At 40.9% G+C, this 13,066-nt stretch overlaps 1 protein-coding gene across 8 annotated transcripts in view; it reads left to right on the top strand.

Moving 5' to 3' along the window:
* MYBPC1 (myosin binding protein C1) overlaps nucleotides 1–13,066 on the top strand; it is a 71,412-nt gene that overhangs the window by 51,039 nt on the left and 7,307 nt on the right. For 4 of the 8 annotated variants that reach the window (XM_031057028.1, XM_031057032.1, XM_031057027.1 and 1 more), the window contains 9 exons: nucleotides 535–669; nucleotides 742–822; nucleotides 4,155–4,223; nucleotides 5,328–5,495; nucleotides 5,959–6,047; nucleotides 7,824–8,019; nucleotides 8,603–8,742; nucleotides 11,010–11,169; nucleotides 12,627–12,763. In XM_031057028.1, coding sequence (XP_030912888.1) covers nucleotides 535–669; nucleotides 742–822; nucleotides 4,155–4,223; nucleotides 5,328–5,495; nucleotides 5,959–6,047; nucleotides 7,824–8,019; nucleotides 8,603–8,742; nucleotides 11,010–11,169; nucleotides 12,627–12,763 — 1,175 coding nt within the window. The remainder of the gene's footprint in view (nucleotides 1–534; nucleotides 670–741; nucleotides 823–4,154; nucleotides 4,224–5,327; nucleotides 5,496–5,958; nucleotides 6,048–7,823; nucleotides 8,020–8,602; nucleotides 8,743–11,009; nucleotides 11,170–12,626; nucleotides 12,764–13,066) is intronic. The other 4 variants (XM_031057034.1, XM_031057035.1, XM_031057031.1 and 1 more) reach the window with 3 other exon arrangements.

The raw sequence follows: 13,066 nt of genomic DNA, 5'->3' as shown, positions 1-13,066 counted from the left end.
CTCCTCAGCAGGAGGAATTTATCTCCAGGTCAGGCTGTGAGCACATATGGGATGAGGTAGCTGCTTTCTCCTAGTGTGGTCCTAATTGGAGAACACATGCCAGGGATGATGGATGTCGCCCTGATTTTTTAAGATTTTCTAAGCCTTCTGATGTTTACATTCTTGTAGCAAACTTTCTCACACACTTTCTGTAAATAACTCATTGTTTTGCATTCTTTTATGGAGGAGGAGAAATTTGATGGACTGTTGGTCTGTCCAGTGTTATTGGAGAGGTGGCACTTTCATCCTCCAATCCACTGTCACTTTTAGAAAACTATAAATGTTAGAGCCAGAAAATAAACTTCCCTTTTTTCTTCACCTCGAGAGCAGCGGCGTGTGCGCTTGTGTTGTTTCGTGTCCTATAGTGACAGATGGGAAATCATCCTGGAAGACAGGATAGCCTGTCACCTGTGATACTAAACTAGAGAAACACAGACCATAAGCATAAACCTTTCATGGTAACACAGTGTTCTGCCTTCTCCCTGCTTGCTGCAGCTGTCACCAGCCCCCCAACTCTGCTGGCAGTGGACAGTGTGACCGACACCTCGGTGACAATGAAGTGGAGGCCCCCGGACCAGATTGGGGCGGCAGGGCTGGACGGCTACGTGGTGGAATACTGCTTTGAAGGAAGTAAGTGACAGCACCCGGGGTACCTGACCCACAGGGAACGTGGGTGAGACTTTCTCCATTTTTTCTCTACAGGTATCAGGTGCTCTGGCTGTCAGGCAGAGACTAATCAGGCAGAAAACCTCAAGGAGCAGGGTTTTGTTCAGGCTTCCTTTGGTTTGTATTCCAGATGCCACCCGCTGACTGTGGTTCGACATATCTTACACTTGATTTGAAATCCAAATCAAAAGCCATATAATCTGTTGTAATGTGCCAAGTACCATGCTAATAATTCCCCTCTTTCAGATGCTAAATGAGAGTTAGGGCAGTAAGGAATTCATTGGTGGATGAAGGCATAGGAAATAATGGTTAGAAGAGTGGCCAAAAATATGTTCAGGTTGGCTGGGTTTTAGGGACAGGAGGTCCTCAGTGTGGTAATCCCTATGTTGACATATTAATAACTTCAAGTGCCAGCTGCCAACACTGAGAACAGCCTCTCCAATAGTTCCTGCAGAAGTCATCTAGGCATGCAAAGTCCATGTCTAGATATTTAATTTCTCCAACATTTCAGTGCAGTTTTGGGGATCTTTAACTATGTCAATCTAAGACAAAAATATATAAGAACTGAAGGAGGAAGATAAAGAGAGTGAATTAACTTTTGAGAGTAAAATAAGAAGGAACAGGGAAATGTAAATATTTACAACTTAGAGTCTTTTGGTGATCAAGCAGCAGAAACTCAGTATTTTCCAGCAGATTTTCTTCTGAACTGGCGTCAAACTAAGCCTATTTTCAAAATGTCAAATCCACCAGCACCTGGGTAAGTATCAAATAGCCTCTGGACCAACAACACCACCAGCAGCAATGTTGTGGATGTTGATGAAGGGCACACAGTTATCTCCAGCTCCACTGCTGTCGCTCTTAACTGTGCTGTAAATCAAGTGAGGGGTTGAGCACCTTTTTTTCACAAAGGCATTTATTTCAATGGAAGCTATCCATGAACTCAGTCCATAGCCTGGAGACAAGAGGTAGAGGACAGAACGTGTCATTGATGCTGTCACATGTTTCAGATTCAGAAAATCCAGGAAAACAGTAGGTCATAAACGTGGCCAGGGGCCATGGCATCAGAGTCCACTCAGCCCTCTCCCAGACAAAGTGGGAGAGGCTGTGAAGAACCACCCCTGGCTTTTCTCAGGAGCACTCAGCATCTGGTAGTATTGAGATGAATATCTTTAAGGAGCAGGACTGCAAGGAGCTCCGAGACCCGGAGGAGAGTACCTGAAGGCAGACACAGCTGGAATGGTAGGAAGGGTTTTCCTTGTATTTTGGGAGGGAGCTGTGGGAACAGCTCAGAGTGAGTAAGCATGCAGTCTTCCATCAAGGCACAGCGTTCTGACTTTGTTTCCAGGGCACGGGCCACGTGCAGGGGAATATTAAGGGGACTGTCAATGTGAGGCCTTCAGTGTATCTTGTATATTATGCTTTGTGTAGCATTGGGTAGAATGGAAAAGTTAAAAGGGCTTGACATTAGACTATGTGATATCCAAATCAAGTGATAAGAGAGGATGAGAAATACAGACAGGTTAATTCAAAGTATGGCTTTGAAAAGGAATCTTCTAAATCTGTCTTTAAAGGGCTGTTAGACAGAAGAACGTTGTATACCTGTTAAATGGAACAAACTCTTTGCTTTTTTTTCCAGATAGGTTTTAAACATACGAAGATAAAACAAAATGGCAGCCAAGTCTGTCATTTTACTGTTACCCACCTCAGTTAAAATACAATGGGTACAATGTATTTTACATAGTTTTGAGTGTTTATGTATATCTATATATACCTCCTATATATACATATACATCTATATATACACAATTGACATTATGTATATATGTTATGAAATGCTTAGGAAGAAGCAAGAGAAGTAGAAAATGCCAATTTTAAAATGCCAATTTTAAAATATCAATTTTAAAAGTCATGTCTTTGGGTTATTCATTTTTTTCTCTCTGTTCACTTGTTTTTTTCCTTTCTTGCAATATCTTAGTGCCTCTTTTTTCTCAGCCCTGTTCTGCCTCAAACTAATTTTTTCTGTAATGTTTAATAACTCTTTTTAATTTCAAGATACTTTTTATGACTGTCTATATTCATTCTGCTTCTTTTTTCTCTTAGTTATCTGTCTGTAAACTCATCTGTATTTACATTCTCCATTCTTTCACTGTTGTCACTGAAGTAGCTTTCAAAAGGGCTTTTTAGAGTCTTCCTTAATATAGCAATCATTAGGAGAAATCACAAGCTGACAATAGGAAGACAAAAAAAATATATAAAGATAATTTAGAAGAATAATGTATCATAAACATTGGTTTGGCTGTGCAAAATTGGTATTTCCCTTTAGTAAGAATGACATAACTTGATCAACGTGGCGGATTCTTGGAGTCCTTAACTATGTACACTCCATGCATGTTACTGAAGTACTGGAGTCTCATCATGAGTATCCTGATCCAGCATTGCATAGCTGTCAATAACATGAATATAGAATATATATGTGTATATATGGAGAGAGACAGAGAGAGAGAACTCCCCAGGCCTAGTTTGCAATATCCAGCCTTGGCCCTCTTGCTGTGGAGATGTGGAGCGGACCAAATCCTGTTGACACAGGAGAAGTCAGTCCCTAATAAAGTGCTGCTGACTGGTTCTTGTGGGGCATTTCAAGGGCAGCCTGGGGAGCACAGCTTGATTGTTCCTCATGACAAAATGTTTATCTGCTGGTAACAAGCTGTTGTACCTGCAGATGATCAGTTTTTATAGCCAGTAAATAAGTACTTCAGAGAGTTTCTGTTGGCTGAGACCTTTGCCAGTGTACTCATCCAGGACCATGCAGAAATACTAGAATAGTATTGTTATTATCCTGAAAATAGCCGGCTCCAGGATTACAGGAAGTCCAGGGCAGTGGTAACTTTGTTCAGGAAATAAAGCCTTAGGGTTTACATCATATCTGTCATCATCCATGGGTCTGGTCTTCTTTAATCTTCTATCTATGTTTCCTTTAGCTAAATGTGTTCTCTTCCTCTATTTCCTCCAAGCTTTTTTCCAAGACCTCTTTTTTTTCTGTCTCTCTTACTCAGAATTTATCTCTGATTTTCTTATCTCTTCTACGATGTGCTTTCTTCTCCTTCTACACTTTCTCTCATCATCATTTTGTTTCATTTCTCTCTTCCAAGTGTACCTTTTGTCTCTTTCTTTTCATATTTCTAGGGCTATTCTGGGGCCCAAAAAACTCATAGAACTTTATATCCTCCTCTTCTTTCATCCTTTATCTTTCCTGTGGGCATCACATATAATTGTTCTGTGATCTGGATGCCCTCTTTCCATGTCTTTTCTCCCTGCAGTCTCCTTGAATATGGGTTCTCTAAATCTGTAAAGCCCAGCATCTATCTTTGCATACTTACTAACAGGAATTGCTAACCACTGACAAAATGCTCCATCTGTGTGAAAGTGGGTGTCTCTGATTAATTTTAAAGATGGATTCTCTCAAGGTATATCGACAGATCAGTCTGAGGAATTGGGGGAGCCACCTTTTAACCTGGAAGGTACAGTATTCCACAAAGGATATAAGTCTTCTTTAATAAAAGAAAATCTCTCTTCATTAAAGTAAAGATAAATTCCTGATGGTGAATTTTAGGGGCAACAGTCTATGGAATTTTCTGTAGTATAGGTGTAAGGGGAGGGGGAGATGCTTGGGAAACAGTCATTGATTGAAATCCTTTTCTGCTTGAAGCTTGAAGGAAAACTTAATTCCTAAAAGACAAGACACTCAGTTATGAAAATGTGCCACAGCACTACGCTCTAGCTCTGCGGGGCTCTCAGTTCATAGCAGTTCTCTGTCTTCTGTGCCCATTTCATAGTGCTAGCTTTACATGGTGTGGGAAGTATTGATCCTGACTTGCTGGTTCATAAACCTGGCTCCTGTGCCCGGGTGCCAGCAGTGTCAGGGCAGTCTGTGCTGGGAGGACAGGGTGGATAAGAAAGTATGGTTTGTAATGGAAGCTGTTTTAAAGACTGTACTCTTATCATCACTCCATGAATTTCGTGCGACCACCTGGGGGTATGATTAAAAATCCCAGAATGCTGTAATTATGTGAATAATTCTGACACAGCCTTCCTTTTTTTAAAGGCATGAGGAGAGATGGCATTTCACTGCAATGTGTAAATATTCTGTGTTTCTTTTATTTCTCAGTTATACTTTCAAGGGTACTCAGTACTGGTTGAAATTAATTGCAAAACCCATTTCTCTTCAAGGAAGCTGTTAAAGCAATGATCAGTGCTTTTGCAAATACATTCTTTTTCCCCCTTGTTTTATTCTAGCTGAATTTAAAAATCTAACCATTCTTCTCTCTGGTACACTTAAATTATAGACATATTCTAATAGCATTTGTATAATTATATAAATATATATAAATATATGAATATACAAGTACAATCAGCAGAAAGTCTTTAGGGTTTGAAACGTTCTTCCTACGAATGAAAATGAATCTACATTGTGTTACAGCATAATTAGAAAAACAAAATAGAATTATTCATTAGAATCTAACAAATCTATTACTGTTCTGTAATTTTCCTTGTCCATGCTGTGGATGTATTTATAATTCCCTGTTCTTTGGATTTGTCCTCCTCCCATCACTTCCCCAAACCAGCTGATGAATGGATCGTGGCTAACCCAGAGCTGACAGACAAAACAAAGTTTACCATCAATGGCCTTCCAACTGGCTCGAAAATCCTTGTGAGAGTAAAAGCTGTGAATGCTGCTGGTGAAAGTGAGCCCAAGTACCACCCACAGCCTATTTTAGTCAAGGAAGTGATAGGTAAGATCCTGCTGCCTACACTTACCCACAAATACACCCTGTTTCCATACTAACACCTGGGGTTTTTTAAGACTAATATTTACTTGTTACTGTTAACTGATGATATGGCCTTACAAAGCCATTGTGGGGTGGCTAGAAATCATGAAACCATCTTGAATAATTCATAATTTTGTTTCATTTCTGAGCCTTTATTTCTCGGTTTTTCAGGGCATTGATCCTGATGGTAATTTTTTTAAGTTCCTCTAAGCTTCCCTCTTGTCCTACCATCGTAGCATTTGGTGTTATAAAAGCTGATGGTGTCCTGAATGCAACACTGGGGGACCAAGAAATTTAAGACACCTCACTCAATAGTCACTTCTGGGAATTTTAGACCACACTGTCCCCTTTTTGTACTGATGCACACCAGTGCTGCCTCGGTTAGAAAGGAAGATAAGTGCTAAACACAAGCTTTTGTTTTGTTCAGAACCTCCAAAGATTCGTCTACCAAGACACTTAAAACAAACCTATACTCGAAGAGTTGGAGAAACTGTGAATCTTGTTATTCCTTTCCAGGTAAGAGCTAAAAACACTGACAGAAAAATTTTTTTACTTTTTTTTTTTTTTGCCTTTTTTTTATATTCCTTCTTTTTAACTGATTTCTCTGTAATTTTGGCCAGTCACTTAACTTAAGCACATGTGGAAGTAATCTGAAGTACAGAGGTGCTTGAAAATTTTTGGTTCAACATCTCAAACAGATTAAGTTCAGCCAAGTAACGAATTGGGTAACTCACTCAGACAGACTGAGTCAGGTCATCTGTCATCCAAAGGGCACTTAACAAATCTTCACAGTAGACATTGCACATGAGACAATTGCACAATGCAAAGGGGTTGCACTGGAAGCAGTTAAATATGGGTATCAAGAGTGGAACAGTAGCATTTAATAACTTCCTTGTTATCAGAGAGGAAAAGTGAGGGGAAGAGTGGGCAGACTGCAGCTGTTAAATCCCTGAGATCACAGCTGTAAAATTGCTATTTCTAAAATATGTAACCTGTTTTCCCACAGCATCATGTTAACCTTCATTCCCATACCTTTTAAACAGCACCAGCCTCTCTCCTTGCAGAGTCCTTCTTCTGAATAAAAGAATAATGGCAGAACTCGTTTCTATTTCATGTCTGCACATTTTAAGATACTGGATGGGCATAAGTCAGCTTCACAGAGGCTGTAAAAAGCCTCATAAAAGCTTGATCAGCAATACCCTGCAATACATATTTTTCTTGAGAAATTAAAGGAATATTTTATGGTTATTCTCTAAGATAAGGTGTTCAAAATGGTGTGAGATTATCCTTTTCAGACAGCACCTGCAAACTGTTTGCCTGAGGAAGGCAAATCCCACGGCAAAGCAGGTGAAATTCACTCTACTTTAAGTACCTATATTGGGTACTTAGACACACAAAAAATGGAACACAAAAGAGATCAATCCAGCCTTCCTAGCAGTTATTACAACTTCCTTTGTAATGAAAGAAGAGTTAAGGATCCCTGGAGGTTGAATCTATCACTTTCCTCTTTCACTGGCAATGTAGAGAATGTAAGCATTTCCAGAGAGTGAAATACTTTGTTCTATATTTTCTATGGGTTATTTTTTCTCCCTTTTCTTTCAGAAAACTGGAAATTATTTGTCAATTTAGCCAGAGACATAATCGTCCAACATAGTGAAAAATTGCAAATATTTTCAGTCTCTTGAACAAAAAAAAAAAAAAAAGGAAAGAAAGTTGCATTTTAGGTGAATTGGTATGATTGCATCTCTAAATGGCATATAATTTTAAAAATAATTCTGTTTCTTTCAGTGTCACAGACATTTTTATGAAAAATCCTTTCCTTAGGATTTTTCCTCCTGAGAAGCTGAGAGGACTCAAGAACAAAATGTAAACAGTGATTATCTGCTGCTGTGGAATGCAACAGGTCCATCTGTGATTGGTCTCATGTGGTTGTTTCTAATTAATGGCCAATCACAGTGAGCTGGCTCGGACAGAGAGTCCAAGCCACAAGCCTTTGTTGTCATTCTTTCTTTTCTATTCTTAGCTAGCCTTCTGATGAAATCCTTTCTTCTATTCTTTTAGTATAGTTTTAATATAATATATATCATAAAATAATAAATCAAGCCTTCTGAAATATGGAGCCAGATCCTCGTCTCTACACTCATCCTCGGACCCCTGTGAACACCGTCACATTTCAAGACAGTTTTTACTTCCTGTTTGGAAAAAAAATGGGAATTAAACCCTTTTCCTTCTTTCCCCTTTTCTCTCAAAAAAAAAAAAATCATACAAAAATTGTTTCCTGGCTCTTTGCAGGGAAAGCCAAGGGCAAAAGTATCGTGGGAGAAGAACGGTTCTCCGATCGACAAGAACGACATCAACATCCGCAACACGGAGCAGGACACCATCATCTTCATCAGGAAGGCAGAGCGGGGCCACTCCGGAGAGTACGACATGAAAGTGGAGGTGGAGAACCTGGTGGACAAAGCCACCATAGACATTCAGATCGTTGGTATGTTTGGAGAAATGGAAATACATCCAGCTGTTCCATGGCCACGGGAAAATGGGAATGCTGCCATCTTTCTTGGCAGTGATATCTCTCCATGTTCAAGTACTTGGCTGTAGGTTTGGGGTCCCTCAGGAAACCTCCATACACCATAGTGTTGTTGGAATGTGCCAGTCTCTTTTTTCCTCTGTTAAGCCCCTCAGGTTCTTGTCTATCCAAGATGCAAGATTTTTCCTGTTGGGCGATACTCATAGACAGTAATGGTAGCAAATTCATAGTAAGCTTGTCACAAATGCAGTGTGGAATAAATCCTAAATGCTGAAAGTAGGAAAGGCAGACAAGAAAACACATTTATTTTTCATTTTTACCATGCATTCCTTTACATAATAGGCAAAACTGGCAGCACAACTTCATTAAATTTATTGTGATTCTGACATGCCTTCACTTTAGCAAGTTTTATTTTGCAACCACATCTTTCTTTTGACTTTTTTTTTGGTAAGAGAGAGAGAGAAATTAAACTAATTGGAAGATGTGTGTGGAAAAAAGATAGAGAAAGCAAACAGCAGAATATGTCATATTTTTGTTGCAGATCGCCCAGGCCCACCAGAGGTTGTGACTATTGAGGATGTCTGGGGAGAGAATGTGAATTTATCATGGAAGCCACCAAAAGATGATGGCAATGCTGCCATTACTGGGTACACTATTCAAAAAGCAGATAAGAAGAGTATGGTAAGTAATAAGGAGATGCTTAAAAGCTGGATGCAGTCATGAATTCTCCCTTTTAAAAACAAAAAGTTTTACATTCTTAAAAGGATGTAGGTGGACAAAGCACTGATTTATCAGCATTTGAAAAATCTCTACAGGACCCTCTAAAAGTTCTAAAAAATCTCTTCTTCACCAAGCCTAGAAGTGGAAATATTTTCAAACTATTCCAAAGAGGAGGACTAAAAATGGAAAGGATAGGTGGATTTGAGAGAAGTAATTCTGCATTTTTACTTTGCCTCAGGAGAGAAAATAAAACCTTAAAATATTAATTCTGAATTCAGTAGGCTGTTACCAGAACAAAAGCGTACCATTGCTACTGTTTTCAAACCTGCAATGTCACACTGTGTAAGTCATTGCCACGGCTTACTACCCATGGCAAAACAGTACATAGGTACTTCTGTAACCGCTCTGAGATTTACTGATGAAAAGTGCAATAAAGAAATATTTATTGTTTTCATTACACTAACAAAAATTTTAACAAAAAAAAAATGTAAACTGTACTAACAAAAGTACAGCACTTTCTTAAAAGACAGTAGTCAGATTCTCAGATTTAACATTTACTGCAAATTTAAACACTGGAAATCTAGGGCAATATTTAGGGAGCTGCCTTCTCCAAGAAAATCTTTTGCTGTCCTCTCCTATCCTCCACATTAATATGTTGATCTCCATCATGGTCTGATCAATTTGATCAATTCATTCTTCCTATGCCTCTATTTTCCTTCCCATCCTTCTCTTCTCTTTTTTTTTTTTCTCTCTTTTTTTCCCTTCTCTTGAGACTGTAAGAAGATATGGTCTCTGGTACAGTAACCAGAACAATGTCCCCTCTAAATTACTGTGGTAAGGAGAAAGTAACAACAGCCAGCAGCATCTAGGGTTCAGTGTGAAATGGATCATTCAGGTCACTTTCCTCACCATATCTGTGGTGGTGCATTTTGCAATTCTGGCACAGTTGGTCTTCTACAAAAAACCTGTTCTCCTAAAGGAACTTTGGCTCTTAATGTTGACCAAATATGAATGCAAACTGTGGTACAGGGAACTCAGCACAAGTCCATCTTTAGAAAAGGAAGAAAACTATTTAGGGCAGAGTAAAGAAAAGCAAAAACATTGCTGCGGTCATATTGCACTTTATATGAACTGCATTTTTAGCATTAACCTCCTTCATCTCAGATTGTTGTTTAGTATTGTGTAATAGGACAGAATTCACACGTCCTGTTACTGCTGCAAGACTGAAGCACTAAAACCCACTTGCCCATCTTGGCTCTTAGATATCAGAGGACCATGAAAACAGAAGAACATTTCTCATGAACAGAGTCTGTGACAGAGAGGGCAGATTAGTGCACTGGCCTCTCGTGAGTGCATATTACTGCAGAACAGCACATGCTACTGCCTTCCCCACAGGAATGCAGTTTTGTTATCTGCAACTGTACTTTCTCTGTCAGCAGTGTGGATTAGGAATGAGGGAGCCTGCCTTGCTCACACAACACAACCTTTGTAAGCCTGCAGTTCCTAAAATGAGCCCTTCCAGCTGCCAGTGTAACAATTCAGTAGGGTTTGGCCTTCACTGCTCAGCAGAGAGCTCTGCTGCACTGCCATCAAAATCACTCATTTCACTATTAATTACTGTTAGCTGCATTCTCTTCAAAGAAGCAGCTGCTCCCAGAAGCTTGAAGATCCTTCCAGTGAATGTCTGGGCGGTGCAGGGTGCTGGGGAGTGTTGTATTGCACTAAATAGTTTATTTAGTTGTTGTTTTGCACTGGGTTATTAGAGATTTGCACAGAGAAGTCTTTATATTGCACTGAATAGTTTATGTTGTACCATGTGGTTTGTTATTCCCCTCTCCCATCACATGGTCTCTCCCTCACCCACCCCTCTGCCCAATCCCCCTGGTGATCTATTCCCTGGTCAGTCCCTCCCCTCACCTCTCCTTACTCTGGTCCCCATCCTCTGCCCTCCATTCCCCCAGGTATAAAACCCCCTAAAGGCAGCTGGCTGGTCTCTTCCCATGCTGGCTTTTCCATCTGGTGGTTCTCAAGTCAGTGAAAAGAGGACATTCATTCCCATGTGGAGAAGAGCGCTTCCGGTCTTTTGCTTTCATCCATGTAAGATCATGTGGGCTAATGTCCATATCTAGCAGGATTGCACCTGAACAGCCCGGCCAGACATGGTCTTACAGGTGCCACCCAGCGTGAGGGAGAGCTCACCCTGTGTGTCTGTGTGTCTGTCCTTTCAGGAGTGGTTCACCGTGATCGAGCACTACCACCGCACCAGTGCCACCATCAATGAGCTGGTCATAGGCAACGAGTACTACTTCAGGGTCTTTGCTGAGAACATGTGTGGCCTCAGTGAGGATGCAACCATGACCAAAGAGAGTGCTCTGATTGCAAAGGATGGTTGGTTAATTATCCATGCCTCATCAAGGGTGAGGGGGGTGCTCAGAGGCTGGAAGGTGGCTAGAGGTAAAGGTTGTGTCTCTAAAGTGTTCAGAGACACTCCCAGCCACAAGGCCAGGTCCAACAGCAAGGGCATTTCCTATTCAGACCTCTTGGCTTCTCCACATAGCTCATAGTCACTGCTTTTAATAATTTCTCCCATGATCTGACATTTTCTATGGTCTTGGATCTCAGACTCACATCACCACTGGCACATATGCATTGACAAGAGCTGGAGAGGAGTAAAGCAGCTGCTCTGTTAGAAGCAGTGGGTCACTGCCCTCCTCTGTAGACTTGGCATCAGCAGGGCAGGCACTCCTTCCACTTCAGACAGGATGCAACAGAAAAGCATAGCCCCTGCTTCACATCTCTGGAAGGTGGGGCTAGGCAAAATCTGGTTCTGCAGTCAAAAATCCTGACTTTTCAGAAGATGTCAGTTGGAAACGGCACTGTAAGCTTAAAAACCACAAAACTTTCCTATGGAAAGGAAATTTTAGAAACAAATAACTTACAGGATGAAAATCAAAGCAGTTTGCCTGAAAGGAAGGAATACATGACTGCCATGATGCAGAGGACAGACAACCTGTACAACCCACACAGCCAGGCTGAAAGACTCTGGAGTCATGAACTAGAGAATGGATCTAAGAATTCTTTTTCAGTACTGCTTACTTGCCCTTGTCATGAGAGCAAGTATCAGGCCTAAGCTGTACGGAAGTCAATATGAGAGCTTGGATCAGCTTTCAGTGAAGCAAAGTTGCATAATGATACCTGTGCACAGCAATAGATGTCTGTCGGTCTGGCCACTTTAAAAGCCAGCTGAATGTGTGGCTGAAGAGGATTTGTTGGTGGTAATCTCCATTGCAGAGTGGAGATAAACTGGCAGTGAGAAACTACATTTTACTACCATGTTTCCCTTCTTCAGAAACTGCATCAATTCACTGTAGCGTCAGCGCACTGTTTGAAGCAGAAAGAAAAATTGATTTTCAGACACAGGGACAGTTTATAATCAGAACAAACTGTAAAAAATAATTGGCAGCAGAGTGAACAAGGCTTTCCAAAGACAAGCATCCTGCAGTATATGGAGGATATATATAAATACAGAAACCATCCTACTCCATGCAGGGCATGCAGGCACAGACATGGAATGAATCTGTATTGCTTTGTGTACCACCTGCACAGGAAACAAAGAGAAGCTCTCAGACATCAATGCCATAGTATAACCAGGGAGGTGGATAGCATAATAGTATACTATAATATGCAGATCCACCTCCAGCCTCCCCTGCAAGTGCAACCACTGGAGCCATGTTGTACCTAAAGCAGCGCAGATCAGAACTGACTCTCTGTAGCCATTTAATGCTCTTGGGCATTTAACTACCTGCCAAGGCTTTTTTAATGAATGTTTAATTTTCCCTTCACAGGTAAAGTGTACAAATACCCAGTGTACGATGACTTTGACTTCAGCGAGCGGCCGCTGTTCACGCAGCCCCTGGTGAACACGTTTGCTGTCGCTGGCTACAATGCCACCCTGAACTGCAGCGTCAGGGGCAACCCCAAGGTACAGCACAGCTCTGACAGCAGCACTGAAAACACCAGAGAGTTTAACCTGACAGTGAAAATTACGTGCAACTTTTACCATTTAACTCATGAGCCAGGCTGACGGGAAAGAGACAGGTGTGAGTTCTGAAGAATGCAAAAATAAAGGAGCTGCTTGCCTGTGCTGCAGGCAGTACAATAGTTAATGACAGATAACTCAGTGAAGGGACAAAACCTCAGGAAACGGCTGGGCTTTGCTGGGACTCTCCCTGACAACAGCTGTACAGTTAATATAGCAGTAAAACTTATTACTAAAAGCCATAAT

Source organism: Geospiza fortis, unplaced genomic scaffold (genome assembly GCF_000277835.1).
Source record: "Geospiza fortis unplaced genomic scaffold, GeoFor_1.0 scaffold10, whole genome shotgun sequence".
NCBI lineage: Eukaryota > Metazoa > Chordata > Aves > Passeriformes > Thraupidae > Geospiza > Geospiza fortis.
Note: the sequence above shows the minus strand (reverse complement) of the source record. Positions and strands in the feature narration are given on the sequence as shown.